At 42.8% G+C, this 27070-nt stretch overlaps 1 protein-coding gene across 1 annotated transcript in view; it reads right to left on the bottom strand.

The window, feature by feature from the left end:
* Window positions 1–3015: 3015 nt before the first annotated feature.
* RGL1 (ral guanine nucleotide dissociation stimulator like 1) overlaps window positions 3016–27070 on the bottom strand; it is an 81474-nt gene continuing 57419 nt past the window's right edge. Inside the window, exons 6-18 of the mRNA XM_075038678.1 lie at window positions 26058–26182; window positions 25174–25389; window positions 21191–21294; window positions 19933–20017; window positions 17352–17441; window positions 15411–15497; window positions 14213–14245; window positions 12566–12687; window positions 11621–11710; window positions 9385–9571; window positions 7132–7380; window positions 5729–5843; window positions 3016–5073 (exon numbers count right to left, since the gene is read on the bottom strand). Coding sequence (XP_074894779.1) covers window positions 4886–5073; window positions 5729–5843; window positions 7132–7380; window positions 9385–9571; window positions 11621–11710; window positions 12566–12687; window positions 14213–14245; window positions 15411–15497; window positions 17352–17441; window positions 19933–20017; window positions 21191–21294; window positions 25174–25389; window positions 26058–26182 — 1691 coding nt within the window. The 3' untranslated portion in view covers window positions 3016–4885. The remainder of the gene's footprint in view (window positions 5074–5728; window positions 5844–7131; window positions 7381–9384; window positions 9572–11620; window positions 11711–12565; window positions 12688–14212; window positions 14246–15410; window positions 15498–17351; window positions 17442–19932; window positions 20018–21190; window positions 21295–25173; window positions 25390–26057; window positions 26183–27070) is intronic.

Here is a 27070-nt window from a genome sequence, read left to right as displayed (position 1 = left end):
GATGAGCAGCTGTGTGTATTCTTCATTGGGTGGGAGTAGCCCTGGCCAGGGAAGGCCAGCTCAAGAGGTTTTCAGCAGTGTCACTCTACCATGGAGTCACTGGCTGTATAAATGTGCCTGTTCTGCAACTACTGCCTGGAAGCTGTGTTCCTTCTGCTCTCCAGGCTGGAGCAGGTGCCTGTGCAACATGGTGAGTATGGAGAGCAGGTCTTCTGCGGGCCACCACGCACAGCCTGGGTCATTCCTCTCTGACAAGCCCTCTCGCTTCCTCCTTAGGTCTTGTTTTACGAGTCTGACCTGTTTGAAGCATGATGGCAATCCCAGAGATGTTGGTAAGCAGCTTGGTGTGGCCTTCAGAAGTAGGACTTCTGTGAACTGGTGAGCATCCAGAATATTGTCAGGTGTCACTGTGGATATGGGTACCACCTTACTAAGTTGTTCTGTCATGTTGTGCTTCCCTTGGGATCAGGGCTGATTTTGCAGCATAGCTGTTTCTCCAGGCCTTCGGTAATGCTGTTTGAGGGCTGGTCAGCTGCTGGAGCTGTGGTGGGAAGGGTGCGCCGGAGGAGCAGCTCCCCAGCTTGGCGTAGCACCCACGCGGGCTTCCAGTCCTGCTAGTGCGGGTCTGCATCCGAGTCTGGCAGAACGGCAAGGGTGGGCCAGCCCTGGGGGGGGTGAGTCCCTCTGGCCTAGTGTCGTTTCTCTGATCTAATACCGTGGCTGCCTCTCCAAATAAAGGCTCGTTGCGGTTACACTGTGTTCATATACATCACCACTGCATATCTCTTCCTCCCTCAGTGTGCTTTTTGTTCTGTAAAAGACCCGTCTCTGTGTCCAAGAGAGGGGCCTCTCCCCCAGTCATGGGAGCGATTTACCTGCATCAGCAAGAGCTCTGGTTTTTCCAGCCCTTTTCTTCTCTTACCTTTCATGATGTCTCTTCCCTGGGGAGCATTCCTATATTGGCCTTGCAGGAAACATATAATGGATTTTAAAAAAGTGGGATTTGAGTCCCCCTGCTTTTTTAACCCTAATGTAGCTCGTTGAAACGATAAAAAGAAAAAAAAGCTCTCTGCATCAGCTGCACAGCAGTTGTATTGCAGCAACTGGGCTGCCCCGGCCTTGCAGCAAGTCCGGCAGATGTGGTGAGGGCAGGGGCGCGAGGCTGGACGTGGCCGGTGCTGACCGACAGGTAAAGCTGCAGTATGGACGTGTCAGCCCGGTCGCCTCGTGTGGGACGGAGCTGGCTTGCACGGCCCTCTCAGGCAACGATGCTGTCGTTGGAGTTGGTTTGGATGCTCAGGGAGGCTGAGTTGTTTTATTTAACTTTGATTTCCTTAAGTAGAGCAGTAGCAGTTTATTAAAAGCATCTTGGCAACAGGGCTGGGTTTTCTTTTTTTCGTATGTATGTGTTTGGTTTTTTCTTTTAGTTCACTCTGGAAGTGAGTGGTATAAGGGGCTTGATGGTGGTTTGGGGGCGGGTGGGGAGACAAATTAAGAAGAATAATGTAATGAGTAAAATGAACGTGTCCATTTCAGAACAGATGTAGCCTCAACCTAGCTCATTGTTCTTTTACCTATATATGTGTGTGTGTATACGTACACCATTTTCTATTTATTTACATATGCAAGACCTGGTGGATGGCCAGTGGTTCTACCTGCTATGACAAGTGGTTTTTCCCTGTCTGTGTTTTCATTTCCTTGGCAGGTGTTGCCCAGGCTTTGCCCTACTCAGAATTAACTGTGTTTTGGAAAAGTAGGAGCCAGCTGAAACACTTCTGTGTTTTTCTGCTATTTTTCCACTTTCCATGTACTTACTTTTTTTGACTCATCTAATGGGCTTCAAGTAGGAGCACTAGCTTGAACCTGGCTCTTGCTGAGAGTGCCGTTTTTGCTGGGCACAGGGCAGGGACTGTGCTGTCCCAGGCTATGGTGCAGCTTGGGCACAGAAGGGGCGTCCCCTCTGAGCCTGCAGCAGGTTTAGCACCCACAGCCCAAAGGTGGAGGTGCCTTGCGCTGGCATCCTGCATTTGGTCGTACATCTTGGAAATGAGTTTCTGTCAGCAGAACTTAGCAAGTGATAAGTAAGAATTTGCCAGGCTGCTTCAGCAACCATGGAGGGCTTTTTTTTTTTTTTTTTTCCTTCTCCTCCCACTTCCCCCCCCAGCATTTGGTAGAGGGGTTTTGTTCTGCTGTGGAGCATCAGAGCTAAGCCCCAAGAGCCCCCAGCTGATGGAAGAAACACCCAGCAGTGCCTACCCCAGTGAGTATGGTGACAGACCTGTGGAAGCTAGGAACAGGTTCTACAAAGTATAAGTAGCAAGACAGCTGAAAAAGCAGCTTTTTCACAAGAAAGGTTGTGGTGGTGGGCTCTAAAAATAAGACTGCTTGTAACCTAACGAACCACTCTGTCTTTGCTTTTGTATAAGAAAGGAAAAGTGCTGTTATACTCTCAATATGGCAATATGAAATTCCTAGTTCACAAATAGATTATATTTATCCTGAAGGAAATCGAGTAAGGGTCTGTCATTGTGTTTTGTCTCCCTAGGTAGTTTAAGTAGAAAAAAAGCAAGCTTAAATTCAGGCTACTCTTTCTTTTGCCTTTGCTATTGTAACATGAGAGGCCCTTTAGTGACAAAGGCAACTGTCACACTTCAGGGACTCACAGTGTGACTTTTAGCAGTTTTAGGAGTCTCCCCCAGTGCTGAAGTGTAATGCTGACAGCGTTACAAACAGTACAAAACTGTTACTGGATGTGATATTGAAGAGTAAAACAGTCCTCAAGGAAGGGTGTAGCTGAAGGGTTACACCTAAAATGGGATGTTTCAAGTTCTCTGGGTGGCAGGGAAGATGAGTTGTGGGAGCTGGCAGAAGTTGATAACAGTTAAAACAGTAAAAGTGATGAGGCTGAAGAGAATGACAGTGAGGTAAGTGAAGAGGTCGGAGGTGTAAAAAAACCACAACTGACATGCAGTAATAAAGGCCAAGAGAAGAAAACAGATTAACTCCAGGCAAATATTAGTGGAAAAAAAGTTTATGTACTTGTATAAAGATTACAGGTAAGCAATTAAAAAAATCTTTTTCATATATAACCTTTTGGAGGGTGTAATTTTAAAATCAAGAACATTCACCTTTCAGCTTAATACAGACATACAACCTCTGAGTGAGCAATACTATACTTCACAAACAATACCCTCCAGACATCAATGCATGCTTACACTGAAATGCAAAGAAAACTGAACTAACTTCTGTTGTAATCTTGCCCTAACTCTGGGCAAAGGTTAAGGCTCAGTTACAAACTCACTGTCTTCACCTTCTCAACAGAAATACAATTGGAATTCTTAAACTATTCAGACTAGGACCTGCATGGTGCTACTTGTAAACAGAAGTGATAACTCTTCACATAGTGTAAAACAGTACAACCCAACATTGTTTGCAGCGTGAGTTTATCACCCATCATAAATGTACTCTGAGCCCAGTTTTGAAAAGTAGTGCTACAGAACTGGTGGGGAAAAAAGGCCCAGGCATGTATAAAATTCAGTATTTATTTTAACTAATACTAATGTATCTCAAAGACAGCCTGTTCAGTTAGGGCTGCTTACAATCCAATGTCTCATTTATGGCTTTTTAAAATAAAACCTCTAACTATCCTTTCAATGAAACCTGTGTTCTGGGAAGAGACTCAAGAAGTATGTTATTTAAAGTTTCATAGAGAACAGCTGATTAAATTCTTTAGTCCAGCTGAAAGGATGTACCATGTCAGGAAATTCATTTAATAGATGTGTATAAAGAGCAAGGGAGGTGGCTGCAGGTAATGCATAATAATGCTACAGGTATATAAAAACTCTGGTTGTTTGGGGTAATGCTTAAAACCTGGCTCTCTCCTCTCAATGCCCACTTTTAAAATAAAAGGTCATGTAGTTGCCCCTCATAAATGAAAACGTGAGTTAAAAGTTTTGCTCTTGAAGAGTGATTGCACATATTACGAAGAGGTACATCAGTCATTTCAGAGTACATGCAAAAGGCATCGATTTCTGTTCAATGGGTTAGCAAAGTAAAAGGAAAACCACCCTGTAGTGGCATTAAGACAAGACCTAAATCCAGACAAGTAGTGTTTGTTTGCCTTGTTCATGAACAAACCATGACATTCATCCAAAAGCAAGTGCAGTCCATTCTTTTAAAGTTCTTTGGAAAAAAAAAGTCCAAAATAGGTAATTTTCTGACGTGGAAGAAGTGCAAAAAAGAAGTTTGCCAGCTGTGTGAAAGCAATACACACACTTGCAGTTTCTGCTGTCTCCAGCAATGAGTGTTTTGGGGACGTACCCACCCTGCTTTTTCGTGAATGCAAATGCCTCGTGGAGGCAGCGATTGCTAGTGGCACTCGGCTCACCTGCACCTTCTGCAAACCAGTGTTCCTGTCAGTCAGCTGGAGGCTGGCTGGGATCTCCTTCTTGGTTCAGGCAGAATTGTATTGAGACTTTTCTTCTCCAGTTTTATAAAAATAAATTTAGACCTTCTTCTGTATAACACTGGCACAAAGGAAAATGTTTTCTCACAAAAAGAGTTGGCTTGTGTGGTGTTCTTAAGACAAATGTTGCAGTCCCATTTTCCCCTCTAACTGGGGCTCTCGCCTTCCTAGGCTAATGTGCAAAACAAAAAAAAATTCCAGTCTGTACTGTCCCGTAAATCCGTGTCTGTCTGTCCATATACAGGTGCAAGGGCAAGGAGAAACATCGCTGGCTGTAGGTCAATCAAATGTTCACTTTGCATTTCAGCTTCAAATCTTTTCCAGGTTGAATACTGACACATTCATCTACTGGCATTCTGTAATACTGGATGGTAGCAAAGGTACAGTTCTCAGCCAGCTCTCCCTGGCCTGTTGTCTCCCTCACACTGTAATTTTGCTGGGCCTGTTGCTCCGGCACCCCCGTTTGGCAGTTCTAGGGAGTGTCAGACTGCAACGGCCCCTCATTTTCACCTGCCCATTGACCGAAGCTTTTTTCCGCAGGATGAAATCGAAGTTCACATGGCTGTTCATGGCGTAGAACACGTTGGCGTTACCTGGGAGCACCAGCTCTGCAAAAGAGGGACCAGAGCAAGCATTAATTGGCAGTATCGCACGTAGCAGAAGGAAAGCCAGGAGAGAAGAGGGACTGGGTGAACAGACTGCACGAATGCAGCTGGGCAGCGCTGGGCCCCTTTCCTTGTTCCGCTGTGCCGCTTCAGCCAAAGCTGCTTCGGGTGGTGCCCACAGCAGCTGTCCCACAAAACAGGGGGAGCAGGGTCGCAGAGGAGAGGAGATGGAGGCCAAACCCGGACCACTTCCAGCCTGGCAGAGGCCTTGGCAGCCTCTCCCAGAGGAGGCTGTGCCGAAAGCTCTGTTTGCACAGCCCAGTGACAGTGGTAGCATCCAGGCCTGCCCGGATCTGTGGGGAAGTCGTACCCTGCCCGGCCCCTGTGGCAGACTGTGCTCAGGGAGGGAGAGCAGCTGCTCTTCGGTCGATAGCTCTGCAGTCACAGTGCACATACGAAGGCGTACCTGGCAGCCCACGAGTGAACTCTGCCTGTGTAAAGCGATGTGCTGACAGGCCAAGATAAATCATCCCTGCACACCAGTGATCGAGGGGGGTTAGTCTCACTGGCAGCTGTGATGTGTCCGTGGCATTTCTAACGTTGCTTCACATTTTAGTCTTTCCTTCAAAATCCAGCAGAACTTTTCAAGCTTCCCTACCTTTGTCCTCAGAGATGACCTGTACAAGCTCATAATCCTCAGCTGGGTCAGATTCCAGGTTGTGCTTCAACATAGCTCTCTGGATGACAGCAGGAGTTTTGTCTTGGCTAGTTAGCTGGAAAGATAGAGTTGCAATGAGAGATTCTGCTTATGCACTCTATATGATTTAATAATTAGCGAAGGCCTGCCTTTCTGCAGACCGCTTGGTCTTGGAAAAGATTTCAGAAAACTGAAAAAATAGGATGGGTCAGTAACAAAGTAGTAGGTACTGCTAGATACTAAAGCATGGTATTTGTGACATTTGGAGGTGGTGTTTTTTTAGTTCAAGACGACCAATACTGTACTGGAAGAGAGAGCAGTAAATCACAGTGTCTGCTCTCCTGAGCAAACACTTTGAGAGGCGAGGTGTTTTTCTCACTAGCCATGAAAGTCCACATAAATCGCTGCCCCATCTGTTGTTTGCAGACCTCAATTAATCTGCAGTCTCCTGTGCTAAATACTTTGACATCCTGCAAAGATTTTTGGCCTTGTAACTGGGTTTACTGTCTGCTGTGGAAGTGCTGTGCATCTGGAGCAGACACAGGGCTCCCTCTAGAGCCTTACGCAGTCAAAAGGAAGGGGGAATAGCTCTTTGCGATTTGGGGAAGGTCAGACCATTAAAATCATAAGGTAGCTAAATGTGCTAAGACCTACCCCCCGTGTGTTTGTTCCCCCCCGGGCCCTGAAGGACCTGAAGCGTTTGCTCAGCAACTGAGTCTCTGTCAGGTATCTGTAGAGATTGAGTGCAGGCGATTCACGTCACCCATGGTCCAGCACAAGCCCTGCATTCCCTCGGTGGTGGGCCTGGCGCTGCCAGAATCCCTCCCCTGGAACCAGCGTCGAGGGAAACACCTGAACGCTGGCTGCTGCTGGTCAGGCAACCTTTGCTGCAGAGAGAAGCTGCATAATGAAAGGGCTTGTCAGCTTCCTCGCATACAGCTCCCTGTTTCTAGAAACCAGCTCGTGGGGGAAGCTTCTCCAGGGAAAGACTTGGCACATGGCATCTTGTGTCAAAACTCACGCACAAATTCCAAGCTTAGAGAAAAACCAGCTAGCACTAGCAGAAGGGCAGGAGCAGCAAAGCCTGCATTTGATCAGAATGCTTCACTTTGACTTTTTGATAAAACACAAGCTTTAATTTCAAGACCCAAAACTCCCACAAAGATGCTATTTTCAAACCTCTGATTCATACCATGTTCCACATATTTTGAATTGTAACATTTGTCATTTTCCCTTTCAAGCCAGGCTTGATTAGTCCGCTCAGTGAGTAGGTGTTTTTAAAACTAAAAGCACCATTTGTTTAAGTTACCCAGGATGAAAACACGACCAATGATAACAGCATTTTGCTGTTCCACACCACTCACCAGGATGCTCTTGTACATGTTGCCATTGCTGTCTTCTATGCTGATCCGGATAATGCACATATCTTTGTTCTGCTGGTTGTAAACAGGAGGCAGTACTTTTGAGGTAATGGGTGTCGTGGAGACAGAGCACTTGTCATTGGAGGACGGCAAGGGAGTGGATGAGATTAAAGATGACACCCCCGAAGAAGATGTGTCCATGGAATGGGTGGGGGAAGAGGAGGAGGAAGAGGAGGAGGAGGATTCAGCAACCTACACAACAGAAAGAAAGAAAAACACTTTCATAAACAGGAGGTTTTGTATGTCTGCGCATGTCATTCTGGAGGAAGAACGTGAGAAAGCAGAAGGCATATATAAAACCTCAGTCATCTGCACTCTGTGCAGCAGGCTGGCATGGTATTCCTTGCCTCCAGAAAAAAGTGAACTACAGTTGAAACTTATTTCCAATTCGGTGAGCGTTGCTTGCTCTTGCCTCTCAGTTAGAGCAGGCCAGGAGGTGGCAGCAGATACAACGAACAGAAAGAATCCGGTTGTGGGCAACCGGCCAGGGAGTGGGACCCGCTAGGAAAGAGCAGAGGGCATGGTGGGCACCGCTGCTCCTGCTCCAGGTCGGAGCCTTTACATGAGTGAGAACACACACACGCTTCCCAGTCTGCCACTTCTCCTTGAGTAGTCTTTCCTCGTTGGAAACTGCTCCCTTCCTCCTTCTGCTGCTCAGGGTTTTGCCTTTCACTTCATCTGCCTTGCTCAAAAACTGCCAAGATGATCTTCCTTCCTTCCTTCTCCAGCTTGCTTATCAAAACCACCATAACAACTGCTCCAGCTAAATTGTTTAAATGATTTATGGATGCCCGTGTCTGGGACCTCATGCTTCATTTGGTTTAAGAACATTTAGTACAATTTAATTTAATACCCACAAGCTAAACCCCAATATGACACTCTTCAGCAAAACATCCCTGAGAAGGGCTTCAACAGTACAGTTAACACAATTTAGTTCAAAATGGAAGAGTCTGTAGGAAAGACATCCCTGTGGATCCCCTTATCAGATCCCTTCTGCTGGTTTCCTGCCCGTACAGCTTGTCTCTCTGGATGGTAATGACACATGCCTGGCTCATCTGCTCTCAGCATGAACGCTCTCAACTTCAGCCTTACATTCATTTTGCCGTGGGGTATCCCAGCTGCCAGCATGTGGGGTGTAGGACTTTGCCTTCTCTGCAAACAAGGGATTTCCTGGCACATCGGTTCAGTGCCTTTGTGTGAGACACTGGCTGCGTGTGCTAGGAGCGAGCTGGTGTGCGCGGGGGGGGGGGTGGATGGACACAGCAGCACTGCACTGCACCGCACACTGACTTCCCACTGGAATTCGACTGAGCCAAGGCAAGGTGTTCATGCTAGCAGCAGGGAGCTCATGGGAGCTCAAACCCACGGGGGTGGCAAGCTCTGACCTTCCCTGCCTATCACTTGGTCAAGTGCAGCTGCTCTGCCTTCCCCAGGATTAGGCTGTTAGTAATGCACACATACTTCCCCACCCAGAAAACACCTTTCGCCGGAGTGCAGGCACAGCTTTACTGCAGCTGGGCTTTCTTTGGTGAGCACACAGCTGCTAAAGTCAAGCTTCCTTTTCCAGCTACAGCTGATTGAGCATGATGGACATAACAGCAGGCTGCTAACAGCAGAATAACTCATTGAACCTGACATATTCAAGGAGGAAATGACTAGCTATTGATCTTGCTCCACTTCAGCTGATCCTGTCTTCTGTTCCATTTGTTTTTGTTTGTGGGGGCTTATAAATCCTCTTGTCCGTGTCACCACTAACATTGTGCTGCCATGTGCCATGAGCGAGCGTGCTGTTTAGGCTCCTCACACCATTTCTCACAGGCTCGAAGGTAGAAATGCTGCTAGCCTGCCCCATCCCTCTCAAAAAGCACAATGAGGGACTGAAAAAAAAAAAAATTAAGCTCATGCTTCTCCAGGGCCTCACCTAAACCAAAAACACTGCCAGGCACTGCAAGAAAATGTGGTTTCAGGGAAGGAGAACTTCAGTCTGACTTGTATCTCAGCAACATAGAAGGGATTGTGCGAAAATCCTGACTGAATTGCTTCCATTTTTACACATTTATCTCTAGAGTCTCTCCATTCTGCTAAAAGCAGTGCTCTAGGCAAGACCAACAGGCTTGGGCAAGCGTCTAGGGGCTGCCTGCAGTGTCAAGAGTGTCTCACAAGCTATGTATTCAGGCAACAAGGCCCAGACCATACCTTTTTCTGAGGCTCATCAGGAGTGCCTGTGGGAGTGTTGCAGGCATCTTCAGATTCAGAGTGATTAAACTCGCATGACGAAACGCTGGCTGAGTCCGTGCTTTCACCAGAGCTCCCACCTGGAGTAGATTTGGGTTGCTCTTTGATGGGTGTGCTATGGGCGATCACCTCAGAGCCTAAAAACAGGCTAGTATAGAAAAGAAACCATAAAAGCCAGTAAGTGAAAGCAGATCTGAGCTGGGCAAAGCTGTCACTTGGTTCAGAAATCTTACGTATTGTTTTGTTTTCCTATCTTGAGTGGCCTATTGTTTTCATTTCCTTGATGTTGTTTATATGGTTTGTCAAGAGTTTGTTACACACTAACACAATACCTTCTTGACCTAGCGTACCCACCAGCTGCAAGGCCAAAATCGGAGCTAATGCTGAAGTATCACAAATGAGAATCCTCCTCAGTCTTTAAATTTTCAGACTCACTTGCTAGGAAATGATTGATCGTAAACCTCATGCATTTACAAACCAAGGGACAAAGGGCAAGTTAGAAGCATGGCAGCTGGCTCCACCTCACATGCTCCTGCACGCTGCTGTCACTCCCTGGTCCTTCTGACACAAGGCAGCTCAAGACCTACTTACTTGCCATGAGTAAGTGAAACAGTGCGTGAAAGGTAACGCATGGCCATACACCAGGCAAAGGTCTTCAAAAGGCAAATTCATCCCCTCTTCAAATTCTTTCACTCAATAAAGGTGCCCTCACTAAGAGTCTGAATGGAGATGTACACAATGAGATGACAAGAAAGTGTAAATTAGAGGCTCTCCCTCTCTGAGACTCATTTCTAAATGCAGGTCAAGTAAATTGAAAGGAGTGTCAAAGGAAACAAACCTGTATAATACGTAAAGTAGAGAAGCAAGGTGAATTATATGCTATGTCAGCATGCAGTTAGTGATTTAAAACAATTTAGAGAGGTGTCACTCACTGTTGCCGGAATGAATTATGCCAGTCTTTTCAACAGTATTAATTTGCAAAACACATTAAGAATGCAGATGAAACAATTGTTTAGACAAAGACTGCACAGTGGAAACAAACTCAGTACAGTAAATTACAATACTGCGGCACTGAAACACAGTCAGAAACAAGAGAATAAAGCCTGTGCTCCGCCACGATGATTCTTACGCACAGCTTAGGCACATGCCAAGGGAGACACAAATGAGAGGCCACCGACAGTTCAGGCACTGTCATCTTCAAAGCTCACATTCTCATAGCATATCACCACCAACTCCGATGGACTAATTGAAACATTTTCCAAACAGCTGCCCGGATTTTTTTTGTGTATCAGGACTCAAAACTCTAGATGGAAAACACCTATTCTTCTTTCAAACCCTAACCTGCAATAGTGCTGACATGAAGTGAATGGCTACTGGCTGTTCTGAGGAAACTAGGTACAAGAGCCAAGCAGGAAAGGAGAGTTAAGAGCTGATAGTGCTGTTAAATTCATCATTTCCCCCCTCATCTTGATCATGCCACTGGTATGCGGGAGTCCCTTCATATCTCCTCTTACATCAGGTTCAAATTTCTCACCTTTCAGTTATTTTTACTTCAGTCCTTGATCTCTGCTTTCATTCCCTGCAGGTTTCCCTGAATTCCTGCTAGTCTGTTGTTTCCCATGTCTGCTTAGCTGCACGCCCCTGTTCTCCACTCACCTCCTGTTTGAATCTTTGCAGTATTAGACTAAATTGGATCACGTCCCCATGATTTTTTTCATTCTCTAACTTGAAGGCAGTTAGGCAGATTGTTTCTATTACCAAATGCCTTTTTGCTAACCTTAATTTTCATATTAAAATCCTGCAAGGAATTTTTGCATGTGTATAGCAAGTTAGACTAATAATAGGCCAGACTTTATCCTCGTTTACTCTGTTTTGCTACTGCATTCAGGGAAGTTATTACACAATAGATACTGAATTTATAATCCAGCACTAAAATTGTTCCTTTTTCTGACACCTTAGGAAGGCTTGTTTGTTTCTAATCTCTTTCATCATTAATAATCCTCATTACTACTTATAACAATAGAAAGGAACAGCTTCAGACAGAAGTAGGCATTTCTAGCTGATAGTGTCTACTTAAAGCAAAGCAGTGGTCTGGATCCCCAGCCAGGTTTTTCAGCTGGTGAAATGAGTACTGCTTGTTTGATTTTTTTCAGGTCCATATTAACACACCAAATGCCCTTTGCCCTGTTGTACTTACAGGCTGAACCTCTTCACCATGCTTTTCCGAGATTTTGGTGATGTGGTGCTAGTGTCAGCAGCTGCTTCAACCTCACGTGAAAGGCTGTAACTGCAGAAGAGAGGCCACTGGGTTAATTTTTACAGACAATACTATTAGTTATGTATCTCAAAGTAGCAATATTCAAGAATTTCGAGAAACCTTCAGTTATTCCCACTTCACAGAAGGCTGCAACCCCACAAAGAGGAACATAGCTCTGTCTACATTTTACCATGGTGAAGAGGATATTTCACTTCTTCATAATAGTTTTAAAAACTAGTGCTTTTTTGGATGACATTCATCATTTTATTTAAAAAAAATAAACCAAGAAAATACTTAACATATTAGTTTTGGATAAACTGACTTTTTTTTTACTGCGACTCAGTACAACGCAGCATGTATCTGTGCTTACGCTCTTCGTGCAGCAGAGTGATATTCAACTACCTAGTGGAGACATTAAAATGCTGTAAGTAAATTGTCTTGGGTTGGTCTAGCAGCATGTGCAGTAGCACAGAACTCAGCAGGGCTGCAAAACCCACCCCAAATGCCCAGGAGACATTCATCTGGTGAGTGCTCAGTGAGCTCGGCGTTGCCTTGGCTACCTGCTGCCCGCATCCACCAGCTGAATGCTCAGTGACTGCATCTTGACATCCCTTAGGACTGACTTCAGAGTGTGTGTCTGGGCATACAGACAGCCCAGACACAATAGACTATCATATTTCAAAGTCAGAAGCCTGATCTCCAGTCTCAAAACTAAACCCTGCTCAGTGTTCAACAGGTTTTCTACAGCTGTTTAGCAGAAGGCAGATGTATTTCCACGCTCCTCGAGCAGCAGTATATGTAAGCTCCTGTAAGAGGATAGCTAAAGGCTGGCATAACCTACCTGCAGGTGGGTGTGGGTGTTCGCCAACTGTACTGAGAACCTACCTCTCCTCGTCAGTTAAATGCTGCTGTCTCCTGAACCACTGGATGAATTTTTGGTCTGGTGTCATGCAATAGCTGTTACATGCAGATTGCAAGAGCTTAATTTGGGCAATTACTTCAAATTCCTAAGAAAATTAAAAATCAAATAGGAATTTTAATTAGAAAACAAGATAAAGACAAACTCATTTGCATACTAAACACATGCAACAACAGATCCAAGACAAACTTAGTTTGACCTGAAGTTCAGTTTCAGTTGAGTTACTATTTCAAGAACCAGTTCTTCAAACAATGAAGTCTTTTTTTTTCTTTTCCCCCAGCATCTGTAATGTGCATTGAAATGTCAACATTTTATCCGACACACACAAATTAGAAGACAAACACAAGGAATCATACTTCACCACAGACCTTTTCTCAAGTACTAACTGAAGTGTAATGCCCATGCAAACCCTACCGAACGGCAGCGCTGCTGCTTGTTCCTCTAGGAACAAGGGTAGCAAAGCATCCTAAATTCTTCAGATGATCCTACCTGCTCACCCCTGCACTGGCCAGACCAGCTCCGAGAGAGGAATCATGCTTTGTACTTCAGGCGGTTCTCAGGCAGCAAGCAAGGGTAATAATTAGGGGTGCCTGTGATGAAAGCAAAGTCTGATCCTCCCCAGCTTTGCACATTGTGCTCTCACACTTGCACCAGAGGAACACAAAACGCTACGCTTAATATGTGTGACTAAAATGTGCTGCTCTTCTGTAACTCCACTTGCATAAACACTTTGCTAAAATAATTCTTAAAAAGCCCTTGTGGTAGAGCAGGTTATAGAATCAGGATGTAGAAACGGAGCTGAGTACTCAGCATGGTTCAGAGGACAGCTTTGCCACTGGTTTGTATGAAGCTGGACTGATGGCTTCGGAGAAGCTCATTTGTCACAGTATTAGTATCCTGAGCTGTGTAGTTATACATACAAGCCAAGTCCAAGAAGTGGTTTGTAGAGCTGGGAGCAGTTAGGGGAAGGGAATGGCTCCATCACAGCCAAATCCAAGTCTGCTTTCAGACCCCAGAACGGAGATTTGGCACAACTTCATTCAGACAGATGTAACCCTAGTACCTTTACTCCTACATAGCATTACTTATCTCTGACCAACAAGGATCAGGCTGAAAGGAAAGACTGGTAGCATTTATTTGTCGGTCCCGTGTACCTAGTTTGCTCTCTGCAGCCTTTTATCTACAGTTTACTGCAGCAGAAGGAAGATACTTACAAACTGTATCTTCTGGAAAGCAAGTCTCATGCCACTAGATCTGATTTAACACACAGGACATACACATGTAACATATTTCCATGAACACCAAATGCAGGGAGTGTGCACGCCCCAGATGTAAATCCCATGGAAGTAAGTCGCCTGCAGCTCCTCTTCCCCTACTGCACACATCTAAAAAGTAGGTTCTTTTCCTGCACCACCCCTCACAGTTTGGCAGAGGCTCACAGCATTTCGGGGATCTATATTTTCCTCACAAACCTGCATTAAAATTAGCAGCTGTTGTATACGCCTAGGCAAAGACAAATAGCCTCACCAAGAGAATGCTCTAGAAGAGGGCATCAGTAAGCTAAACAAAAAACAAAAAAACAAACAAAAAATATCACAGAACATTCAACTTACCCTTCGCCTCTTCTCAAAATTTATCAGGCCACCCTGTTGGAAGGAAAGAGAAGGGATCAGAGTAGAAGAGCACATGCTCAGTTGAATTTAATCACAAACAGGATGAAGTAGCAAAGGCTAATGTAAAGCACAGACCTGCCCTGAGCAAGGACCTTCTAAAAATACCTGATTCCAGATCTGGTATAAACCACAGTACTCATCCAAGTGTCCAAAGGATATCTGTCTTCATGGCCTAAATGGCAATCTGCCCAAGAAGAGAAGCCCAGTACAAGAATGCTCATAAAAGCTGTGTCGAGATCAGATCTGAAGAATGCTAGGAGGATTTTGCATGCAAGAAACAAACTTGGCTTTTGCCTGTGCTGTGAGTTTAGCAGTGTTCCCAGTGAGTGTGTTCATCAACTGAACATAAAGCATGGACAGAAGGGAAACTGCCAAAAAGAAAATGGATCTATAGCAACCTTACACATGCCTGCTTTAGTACAGTTTTGCAAAACAAACAATCACCAAACAAACCAGCAACTATTACCAGCCCAGGGAGAAGTGTATTTGCCCATTCTTATCATAAATATCAACACTAGCACAAGAAAGGCTGAGCACCTGCAACATGGCTCCTCAAGAGTCTCCATTAATAGGGCCAATTTTCAAAGGTTTTTGAAAACCAATTGGCCCCATCCTCAATCTCTGTTAAACAACCAGACTCTCTTGCAATCCTTTTTCCCTTCCTATGCTAGATTGGTTCCCCCTGCTTGTTCAGCTAAAGAGAAATGAAAAAACCCAATCTTTATTTACTTTAGGGCTCAGATGCGTCCAAGTCAATACTGAAGCACTTCAGTGATCAGTCTGAAGAGCTGAATTTGTGATTCTGTGTATTTTACCAATTAGTCACAGAAATCTTTACACCTAAAATGTTTTCAGAAAAATAAAAGAGAATAATGGAAAGCCTACTGTCTTCACATTTTCTAACCTAAGGAAACAAGACAAAATACAATGCTAAGCTTGTCCCTTGAGATAACTGCACTCAAATTCACACAAGATTCTTGTTGCTAGTAAAACTGCGTATTGCTTCCTTTTTTTTGAAAACAGATTCCTCCATTTTTAAGAACTGCATAAGAACCCAGTAGAAGATACAGAAACAGACACACTCAGTGCTGGGAAGGCAGGAAGGCTATTTTGGATTCAAAAAATTGCCCCCAATTACCTCAATATAGTCCTGAAGGGCTGTGTCAAGCATGATGAGATCAGTGAGGAAGGTACCAAGATAGGGTACCGTGCCTTGCATTACTCCCTGCAAATGATCAGAGCAATGTTGGATTAATTGACTGAGAAATGGTAATAATTAGAATGCTAGAATACTCCTGTATAAGAAAATGAAATAAAAGTAGTCTGCTTAACCAAACAGCGGTCTTATAAATTGTTTTCTTTCATTACATCATCCTCAGTATCTAATCTAGAATTTAAATCAAATCCTAATGAGAGCAGGATGCTCTCACAGATACTGCCAAGTTATTTTATATTACAATATTGCCACCATACACTGATTTCTAACTGTGGGTCACCAGGAAACCCTGCTTGTGGAAGAAGCATTGAGCACCAGGGACAGGGTCCCTCGGTTACTTGCTACAAGAGAAAGCTGGGGAGTGGTCCTGTGTAAGCAGTTTCTCTCTGCTTCATTCCACTGGATTCTTACTTAATGATGTTCTTATACCACATGACAGTCAAGTCAAATCAAGTCAGTTTTTTTCCTCCAAGAAGTGACCATCTTCTCCAGCCATTCATTGCATTTTAATAGTAATTATTAAAATTTTGAACTTCGGAGACTGCTAGCAGTTGTAGAGTTCAGGCTGCTTCTACACTTGTGAAGGAAATGCTTGTTTCTACCATCCAAAAGGTTCCCTATTTTTTGCAGTCAAACAAATAGACAAACAAAAAATCATATTCACCACTTTTGCCTCCCTATCCCAGATTTCTCTTCCCCGTCCTTTTAAATCTTTGCCAACTTTGAGACAAAAGCCATTTTCACCAGCAGGCTGGAAACCAGACGCATTTTACAAAGCAATCTCTTTAGAAGTCTGTGCAATTTTTAAGCTGGTACATCAGAAGCTTCATGAGCTTGTTTAAAAGTAAATGAGATTTTTGCTCTGGCCAGAGCTAATTTTCTTTATCATGAGAATTCCAGTACTTATATTATCTATTTTACTACATGAAAATTTTGTGGCTTTCCCCATATTTCTCTCTAAAGGGTAACAAGAGTAGTTAAAGGAATTCTTTCTTGTAGGACAGAAACAAGACAGTTGAAAATGATGAACACATGTTTATATTCATCAATCATTTTTTACCCTTTTATACGACAGGTTAAGTGAATTTCTGGAAGACTTGAAACTAAGACCAAACCCTTGGCTCAGTGTCCATCCCGAACAGCTGGTTGGGATGGGAAGCAAATGCAGTGGGGACAGGAGCAGCAAAACTATACACCCAGTTATCCCCTTGCAGGGGACAAGGGAAGACTGGCGCCAGGGAACATAACGTGGCCCCTGAGTACATCCACTGAATCCTGAAATCTTTGAGTGTTGCCAGCATCAGATCACTGAATGCGCTGGCTATGCTGATGCTTTGCATATCCATTTCCTCCAGCATTTCAGTACACAGGCGGATGTTACTGGAGTAAAAGGACAGCTGGGTTGCACTAAAAACGATAGCTGTTACAGCTTGGTAGCTCAGTGTAGGCCATACAGCTTGAGCTGGGGGCAGCACAAATCCCACTTTGTAATAGTTTATATATACAGATGTATGCTTGTGTGGGATTGTCTATATATATGCACATTATACTTACACACACAGAGTATTACCTGCTTACTGTGATCCACAGCATAAGGGAAATACAGCTTTGGACACATATTTACAGGAACAAAAATTCTGATGGCATATTCAGTCTAAATCTTTCGGTTCACTTGCTTTGTATCAGCTAATCAATAGCATTGATGTGATTGTTTTTCTTGGCAGAGGGCACATTCAAAAGCATTACCTACTGCACACTTGCTTTCTTAAATACCTTTCTAGATTTTGCTTCTTATATAATTCACCAGTTAGGGTTAATTATGTTACCAATTCAAAAAGGGGAGGAAAATGACCCCAAACACACCATATCTTTTTGAAGTTGCAGTCGCCTCTGTGTCCTTTTCTGATTTTCTTTCACGCTGCTGTCCAGATTTGCAAATTTGGATGTTCCTTCCTGTGAGTTAAAAGGGAATTAAAGGCAATTAATGGAGGAGCTAAGTAGTAAGCTGGCAACTATGTCTGTGTAAAATAATTGCAGATATATTTAACCAGGCAAGCTAGGCCAGCAAACATATTTGCTGTGCAGGTACATGCATGTATACGTACATGTGCTAATTTTCTGGTACTTGTACACTGATTGGGAATTTTGGATAAAATCCCACAGGATGACTATAAGGGAATTTTTCTGCAAAATGGCTCTACTCTGGCCAAAGCTAAGTGCTGCTGAAAATCTCCTGAGAGTTTAAATCAGAGAAGCTTAGGACATACTTTAGGTGGCCAGATGCTTCTCTGAACTCTATCCTGACACTCTTGACCTCAGGATTTCTGTTTAATTTCCTAATCAGGACAGCTACAAGTAAACATTTCTATCTTATGTAATGCTTTGTTGTTTTTCTTATGCCACAACATAGAGATCCAGCAACTACCCACTGTGGCTTATTGACTAATCCAAAAACACGCAGGAAATGAAAGTAATAGGTTTTCATCTCCACAATTCAAGCTTTCCTATGAATGGATGAGCTATTTCACAATAGATCTGTAGCCTTTTTTTTCCCTGGTTCCATACGGGATGCTGGGAGTTACTGTTATTTTTTCCAGTGGTCGGACAGATGGGGCATGAATCATTATCAATGTCTTTTTAAGAGGCACAAAACAACAGCCTGCAGTTGTAAAGATCCTCTCATTACAATGTTTACTTCTCTCAGTCACAGTTAATGAACAGATCACTCAAACTGTATTTCCTTCCTCGGCTGAAAAACAGGAGCAAATGAAAAAGGAGTGTTGTCTCAATGTCTTCAAGATACTGAAAGGTAAACTCAAGATTCTCTGACAGCAGCCGGCAGGCAGGCACAGAAGCTAAAACTTCAGCTCGCAGCAGAGCTGTTGTTGGGGGAGGAGAGAACAGAGCGCTCCCTCTCCGTGCTGACCAACCTGTTTCACATGGCATTTTGTCTGCTCTACACTTAAATTTGCAGGATGGATAGGCAAGGTCAAACACAGCTTCCCTAGAGAGACTATTTATAGTGAAAGAAAACAAAGACTTTAAGGATTCAGTGGACATTAATCCTCCAATCATTACAAAACGGTCCAAGACAAGAAGTAGGAGAGAGGTTCTAGCTATTCTGTGGAATTTTTCTCCTCTCACTGCTTTCAAAATGTTTTGCAAATCTACTTAGAGCAGCTGGAGAGACTTATTTGCTGGGAGCCAGACGGTCTGGGCTCAGATTGAGTTGTTGTTTTGTCTTTTTAATATTTAGTTAAATAAGCTGTTCTGAACAGACATTTTCCCTCTATGCTTATTATTGTCCCACCTGCTTTAAAATTTAGCTACAGATGTTGATAAATTGATGATAAACAAAACAGACCGACAGGTTTGAATGTGTTCATCCATCATTCCTGAGCAAAACACAGTGTTTTAGATACCAAGGCAAGGGGGTAAGGTACAAATGCCAGATTGACTTGGATAGAACTGCCAAAAAGTAAACTGGTTAGCCAGTTTATAGAAACTTTTTTATGTAAACAGAAAAAACTGCCACAAACATTCCTTAGTTTCTACAGAATATAACCTTTCCCTGCTATTCTTCCTCACTCCTTTCAAGCTCCTGAGCTTGTTGGGGTTCGCCCAGGAGAGCGTACAAGTCAAACTGTTTCAGACAGAGCCTGCTTTGTTGTCCATCTGGCCACACACAGAGCAGGAAGCCTGTTCCTTCAAAATTCCCAGCCCTGTTTTCAAGTTCCAAGAAAGGTACGGGATAGTCGGATAAACATCTTGGTTTAATTCCTCAGCTGAAGCTGAGTGGCATTGTTCCAGTGAAGTCAAAAGCACTACAGTAGTGCAATCCAGTCGAGAATCTTGTTTGGAGTTGCTCTGCACTCATCGATGCAAACCTGAGCCTTTTCCAGGTTTGCTCAGAGGGTGCACAAGCTAGCAGTTCATCTCTCTATACAGAGCACGATAAAGCCAAAGTGCTAATTTCTAACCCATCTCAGTAAAATTACACTGTGTAGCACCTCTTCACTCTGGTTGTGGCTCCAGCACTATCACTGGTATGATACAGTGCCCACAGCTATTCTTGAGCCAGACATCACCATGCCCAAGGGAGCGTTACCTGTTACCTAACTACAGCAGTTTGACATTCAACTTGAGGGGCTCCAAGGCATCCTGAACTGCTGTCTTGTGAACAAGCCCACACAGAATCTGTGCTGCTGCAGCCTGCTGTATGTGGGTATCGGAGCTCAACAGGCTAATGCTAGGGTAAGTTCTTTCAGGAACAATGAAATCACCTCTCAGCCCAGCAGAAAAGCACAGATTTTACAGACCTATCTTCCCTGAAGCACCGCATACAGTAGTTCAGGGAGAGATGAGCTTTGGCAGCTTGTTAGAAAAAGGGCTAACCTCAGCTTTAATTGAGATCACAAGCCTTGCAACTCAAGCTAATTCTCACCTTCATTAGCAGCTCCCTGCTTGTCAAATAATTGTCATGGTCTGAGAAGATATCAGACAGCTCTTCGAACATCAGCATTATGTCCCTGTATAGGAAAAGATTAGATCATTTAGGTTATTAGTAAGCACTCTAAATCAGATCAGATTACTATTTTTTCTCATGAATCGTTAACAGTTGGGCATATAAAAGATAACACCAACAAAATGCTTCTAATGGGATGCTGCACAACTACTAGGAACCTTCCTGGGATCTTCTGGTGCTCCCAGTAAAGTTTCACCTTATTTGGCAGCTTCACAAAGAAATGCCATAGGTACGCAGACCCCGAGCAGGGTTTTCAATTGCACTGCAGGGTATGAGACTGTTGTAAGAAAGTGGGTAAATGGATACAAAGGAACAGAAAAATAGCTGAGGGAGGTATCCTAAGTACTCCAGTTTTGCCCTGTTCCATGCACTCTGGGTAGCTAGAAGCATTTAAGTGTATGAGTCCCTTTCTATTGCCCAACACTATAAACACAAGACAGCAATATTTTGATCAGGAACAGGAACACAGGGCAGCGGAAGGAAAGACCCACCTCTCTCTAGGGGAAATGCAGAAGTATACTGTGTGGCAGAGTGACATTTTTCTTTGTTTATCAAAGGCAAAGGAAAGAAATCTATTCTTCCCAAACTGAATGAGCAGAACACTCTCTTTCCCACACAGAGATTTCTGGTGTCTGTTTGGCACGCAGTAAATATGCCAGTTGCACAAATAGGTATTTCCCCGTGAGAAAAATTGTCTTCAATACAGGTTTGGATTTTGTAGTTTGAGGGTATATTTTAAGGAAATGTCAGGACCAGGAGAGGATTAGTGAGGGTTTGTGGCAACCTGGACCTCCTCTAACTTCAGAGGAGAGAAGACAACAGGCAAGTACCATGGTGCCCTTTTGCTGACCTTCCGAGAGCGGTGTGCATGAGCTGGGTGAGTAGCTAGTCCTGTAGTTTTTCAAAATAGGTTGTGGAAGATCCAATATGCTATAAAGGACAGAAGAGACCCAGTATCCCCGAGAGCAGGTTGTCCCCTCAATATAAAAGAGGAGCTCACAGCAGTCAGACCCAAAAAAGGGGTCTCAGCCTCACAGGAATGAGAGGTTCTTCAAAGAGAACAGATGTCCATGAAGGAGCAGAATAGGAAGGCTGAGAAGAACAAGATGAAAAGAAAGAGTACTGAGCTTTTTGCCTTTGTTTGAGGCTAGCCACAGGACTGGAGGGGGAGGCTTACTTTGGAACACACGCCCAGGTCTTCTTTAGCCTATAGATGGAGTTGGACTGCAGTGCTGAAACGATGGCCCTCAAGGAGGAAAAATTCTTCAGGATCCTACATTCCTGTGAAAGGAGCGGTTAGAAATATAGGAGCATTAAACGTCACCATTACGGATATGTTAGTACTCTTCTGTTTGACCGGTGTCATGCTTGCTACACATTCTCACTGCTAAGCAGGCAGCTGTACAAATATTGAGCATCAAAAATATCACTCCCCCCTCCAGCCACCAAACACTTTATGGGCTTTGGCACTTATATCTTGTTTTCCTCACTTTCATGTCTTTGTGGTGATGCTGCAGTATTACAGCTTCCACTTCTCCTAGTAAAAATAAAAGTAGAACTGACTCCATGAAGCCAGGCTAAAAAGCACAAATGTTACACTTCTTAAAAAGCTCCTTATAGTTACCAATCCCTTTTACCCTTTAGGGGAAAAAACAGGCTTTGGCTCTTTGTATACAGTATTTAAAATGTAAACCCTCAATCATCTAAGTGTCAATTAAAAATAAAGACATGCAAAGGAATAACCTGTTATTCAAGTATGTTCACACTGTCAAAGAGAAAAACCTTCCCAGCTCTTCCAGAATTGGGATCAAATCCTAACAGAGAGACTGGTTTATAAACATTTCTTGTGCAGCTTCTCTGTGGCAAAAGCTTTGATGGAAGAATACTGAAAAACTTAATTCTCAAAAAAATAGCACAGATTCCTGGTAAAGCAGATGGAAGCAAGGAGGAGGAGGAAAGTCTGGCCTGTGACTCTTCAAGGAACTCCCGTAAATCTGTTGGTGGTTCATGAAATAGAGCATGGGCACCACGAACTTAAGAAACTCTTGCAAATACAAGCTCTTACAAACAGGTACCTGTACATGCAAATTAAGCAGACAAAACACATGCCAATTTGACTGTTGCATGTAGATGAGAATGTATTCAAACTACAATTCTGCTTCTGCAAATTTTTATGGGGCTGATTATTACACTAATAATGCTGATTATGTAAAGGATCCCTAGAGTGAAAATAGACATAATTTATTTCCTTTGTAGGTCTGAACAAATGTAAAGCGACCTTAGCATAAACAAAAGTCAGACCTTAATATATCAGCAACTCTGTTTATGAGTTGCATTAAAATTGACTGAACAACTAAGGCAAGTACATTTACTCTCATTTATTTACCTAAAAAAAAAAATAAAAAATCTTTGTGCAACTTAGAAGGCTACATTTAAGAAAGTGTGGCTTAAGAAGGCTGACTGGACAGACAGTAGTTGAAGCAGGTTGGCAGTTAGACTAGATAAAGATCAAGTTCAAGATCATGTGGTAGGACGCGCAAGACCTGAAAGTTATTCTTGCATGGTCTGGGGCCAAAGAAAACACATAACAGCTCTTCTTCAGCGATTGACACATTTAAGAATGAGACCCTTCTTTCTTTATGTTCAACTTGAAATTCAGGCTGGGGAGAACATGGATTTAGAGACACAAATTCTCAGCATTTCTTTTTTTTCAAATACAACAGGAGTTTGGACTAGAAGATCCAATTTGGAACCATCTTGACTTAATTGCACGTTGCATAATTTAAAGCACATTAGGAAATCAATATTGGATTTTGTGTTCTCAATGATTTAACTGACTGCAGACTAAACTTTAGCAAACTTTCATTTGTATATAAGAAGAATTTTTAAGACTGCTTTGAGTAACTTTGTTTCATGCTGTGTCCTTCACAAGGGGAAAGCCAGAAATAATCCTGTGCAGAAGCAACTTTGATTTAAAAGAATTAAGCATAACAGGATATTAATGATTTCATTTTTACTTTTTATTTTTAAAGAAAATATTGTGTGAGTGAAATTGGCTGCTCCGGCTCAGGAACCTTAGATCTAGGTGGAGCAGAGAGGGCTGGCAGTTAGAAAAAGTATTCAGTTTATCTTGTAAACAAAGAAACTGGATCCAAAAGTCATGAACAGATAACAACTGTGAAATTCCATGCTTCTAAGTTACAGAGTTAGCTGTCAGTGAATAACTGCACTTTAATGAGTGGATTATTTTCCAATTCAGGCATCTGACTATTCAAAACACTCATTTGCAAGCCCATTCAGAAGTGGGCAGCTAAGTATATATGCAACTAGCTGTTCTACATGTGCAATTATTTTGTAGAGCGTGCACATGCATTTTTCATGTGCTTAGCTAAGACTGGAGTATTTAATTATGCATGTGAATTAAATAAAGGGAGAAGTACTGAATCAACAGAGGTGGAGAACAAAGTTCTCCCTCCACAGAACAAGTATGATGAGAGTGATGCCTGTCCTAGCATCCCTGGGCCTCCCTGCTGACCCATGATGAGCAGGAAGCTGCTTCATACTTGCTCGCCCAGGCTGCAGCCCAGGCTGCCCCATAAAGGCCCCGTTAGCCAGCACCCTCTGCAACTTAAAGACCTGTACGCAGAAAACAGGAATCAACTTTCTAATCAATTCACACGGGGTATAAAGCAGTCATCAGATGATAACAAAAAATGAGTCAACTTAAGTGCCAAAAGAGAGGTGAAAGACTACTTCCTCATACCAGTTTCCTGAACCATGCAGTTGCCAGAGCTTAGGTGCCAGGGCTAGCAATACTGCCTCTGGAAGCATAGAAGTGCATTGTCAAGATTGGAAAGCCTCTGTTTGGCTTGAGCTTTTTATGACTGCTTATTTCGTATAGCTCAGAAAGAATCCATGTGATTCTTAAAACAAAAGTCAACACACATCCTTATGAAAGTGCTTTAAATGTTCTCTTCAAAAGAGAGATCTAGCTTACTGCCAGCTGCCCAGTGTTCTGAGGGGAGTTCAAAAGGTTACAGTAAAATATTAAAGATAAAAATCTAAGAAATTAGCAAACTAGTGTTATGTAAAGAAGGCGTGCAAAACCCTTTCATGCAAAGATTAAGAAACACACAATCTGCTACAAGACAAAGGAATTGAAGCAAAGAGTAAAAATGTGTTAGAGAAACGTGTGAGACAATGATAAAGCAGAAATATAAGAACATGAGGAGACTGGTACCATATTGTAACTCTATTTTTTTCTGGTCACTGCTTGCACCTCTTATCCCCTCCTAACCCAGCTGGTTTGTATACCTGATGTAAACCATGAATAACTCAGTAGGCAAACGACCTTTCAGGCTCAAGAATTTTTCAAAACAAAAGACTACAAACAATAATTACATTTTTTCCATGTTAAAGAGGCTACTACTTCCTAGAAGTAAGTTAGCTTTGTCTGCACTTACTTAAAACCTTGTATTTACTTTATTTTCATATGTACACACACACACACATATATATATATAAATGTATGAAAACCCAAACAGTTGTACTGTCTTCCACCATATCTGATTTCAACTCCCGTGGTGTTCATAGATGCAGGAGAGGGAGCATGATGCTCATCGACTGAACACGAATGACCAAAGGCAGGTAAGCATAAAGCTTATTCTGACTGCGCCCACTGCGTGCACCACTGCCAGTCCTACTCCATTCTTGTTAAACTTTCCTCTGAAAACAAGTCTAACCTCTGGATGATACCAGCAATCACTTCACTGCTTTCACTATTGTGAGCAGTATTTTATTTTCTTCCTAGGGAAGTGAACTGGTTGAATTTATACCTATCTCACCATAAATGTTACATTATCAAGTATACAGCACTTCCCATCTACAAGACACAGTGTCTGCCTCACCCGTTAATTAGCACTCCCAACCCTGTGAAGAGACAAGCATCAACACCATTCCATGGTGGGCAAGGAACTAAGGAGAGGAAGGGCAATGCTTCATCTGCTATTACAAAGAAAGTCAGTAAAAAATAGAAAGAATTAGAGCCAAGATGTTCACTGGCCTGGTAACAATGCATACAACCCCCTTCTCCCCTCCCAACTCCCTCAGTCCAAGGCACCTGTACAAGAAACATTAAACAGTCTAGAATAAATGCTTTACATGTGCAATATGAATCCACTTCTCAATGATCTTGGCTCTTTGCTGTGTTTTGAGTTCCTTGTTCTTCAGGATAGTGCTGATAACACATTTGGTAACTACATTGAACTGAGAGATGGTGGCTCTGATAGTAGGTGCCAGGTGCTTGTTTTCTTTCTTATCCCTTCGAGACCAGATGCATCCCAAACAGTGGTAGGGCACAACTTTCTTGAAGAGTTTCTAGAGTGAAATAGAGGTCTCTAAGTCAGCAGGATTCTCCTAGATCTCTATTGTCCACAAGAAGAAAGGCATGTTTACAGTACAAATTGGATCCAAATCTAATATGGTATTAAAAGGTAAATATTTGTTTTCTCTTCATTTAAAATATACACTTTGGCATACTCTTTATAGGTTTGATGCCCTAAAAGAACTGTCAGCTAAATAGTCCTGCAAAAATAAGAGACACCTTTTTATCAATTGTATAACCAAGGGGAAAATTTTTTACATAATGATATTTTGAAGGATATCGATACAGACAAACCAAATCAGAGCACAGCAGTTAAGAGTGCCTATACATCTTTAGGCCAGGCAGCAATATAGTCAAAATGTGCTATTTCTCAGGTGTCAAATATTAAACTTTGCAAAAAGGCTACACAATATACATTCACACTTTTCTTTAAAAAGAAACAAACCTTCAGAATGACTGAAGGAAAAAGCCCAATGAATGAAGCAAGTTTGGATAACCAAGCAGTGCTGTGTCCTGTGTCCCAACAACAGACCTGCTCTGGAACACTATACTTATATTGACATAATTAAAAAAAATAAAAAAATTTAAAAAATAATAAAAAAAATTAGAAGCCCAGCACTATTTCCCCTAGCATTTCAAGAAGTACATATACTCTACATACCGCATCCATGTATGTCAACTGTTCTGCCACAAGGTCTTCTTGGAAAAAAGAGAATTCTTCTGGACTGCTGATGTCCAGTTCCACTTCATCAAATAGGTTACAGGGGAAAGTGTTATGGATCCCATCTGTCCAGGATGGAAAACATGATTTAGTAAATTTATACAGCAAACAGTGAATCAAAGCAGATGTTTGTTTATTTTAAAACATCACTGTATATATTATAGCAGAATGCTCAAAGGGTCCTGCCTGATGTAATGGCCCCACTGTGCTGCATATTTTAGTGAGAAAGATGATGACCAGAAGATTAAATTGGCAAAGAAAAAGTGGAAGAGAAATAAATAGTTAGAGAGAATTGAGCTGTTCAGGGTCTCTTAGCAGAGAAGTGGCTCTAACCCATTCTCTAACCATTCTTCTGAAAGAAAAAAAACAACACAAACCCCCCCAACTAAAATTCCTTATTAATGCTGCAGGATTTTGTTAATCTACTTCTCAGTATTTATGCATTTTGTAGTCTGAAAAGAAAAGAAAAAAATCAAACTGCAAAGGGACAAGACTGCAGTTACATCCCCAAAATATTACATTAGGAATGCTCTTACATCCAGATTTCATCTCCCATATATGGAAATAAAAGGAGTTATCAGATTTCTTGGCACCATTTGTGGCTACATGGACTATATTAAAGAGAGTTTATTCCAGCATCCCTCACCTTCCCTCTCTGGGAGTTTTTCCCAGGAAAGGGAATACAGTGAGCACCTACAGCATTCACCTGAATGCTTCTTCTAAATTTGCACTGGGCAGCAGTGAAGAGATGAGAGAGGAGAGCTGTCCTCATCAAGGGACCTGATGCAGTGTAGAAGGGAAGGGATTTCACAGATGTTCCCATGTCACCTTTTGGCTCCCACAGGTTGGGAACAAAGCCACATTGAAACACAAAGAAATATGCCCTTGTTTCCCATGGTAGAGGAGTAAGTCAAATGGAAAATGCCTGAAAATAAATCCTCTTCCTAATCCCT

This window comes from Buteo buteo, chromosome 10 (genome assembly GCF_964188355.1).
Source record: "Buteo buteo chromosome 10, bButBut1.hap1.1, whole genome shotgun sequence".
Lineage (NCBI taxonomy): Eukaryota > Metazoa > Chordata > Aves > Accipitriformes > Accipitridae > Buteo > Buteo buteo.
The sequence above is the reverse complement of the archived record's forward strand: the minus strand, read 5'-3'. Positions and strand labels throughout refer to the sequence as shown.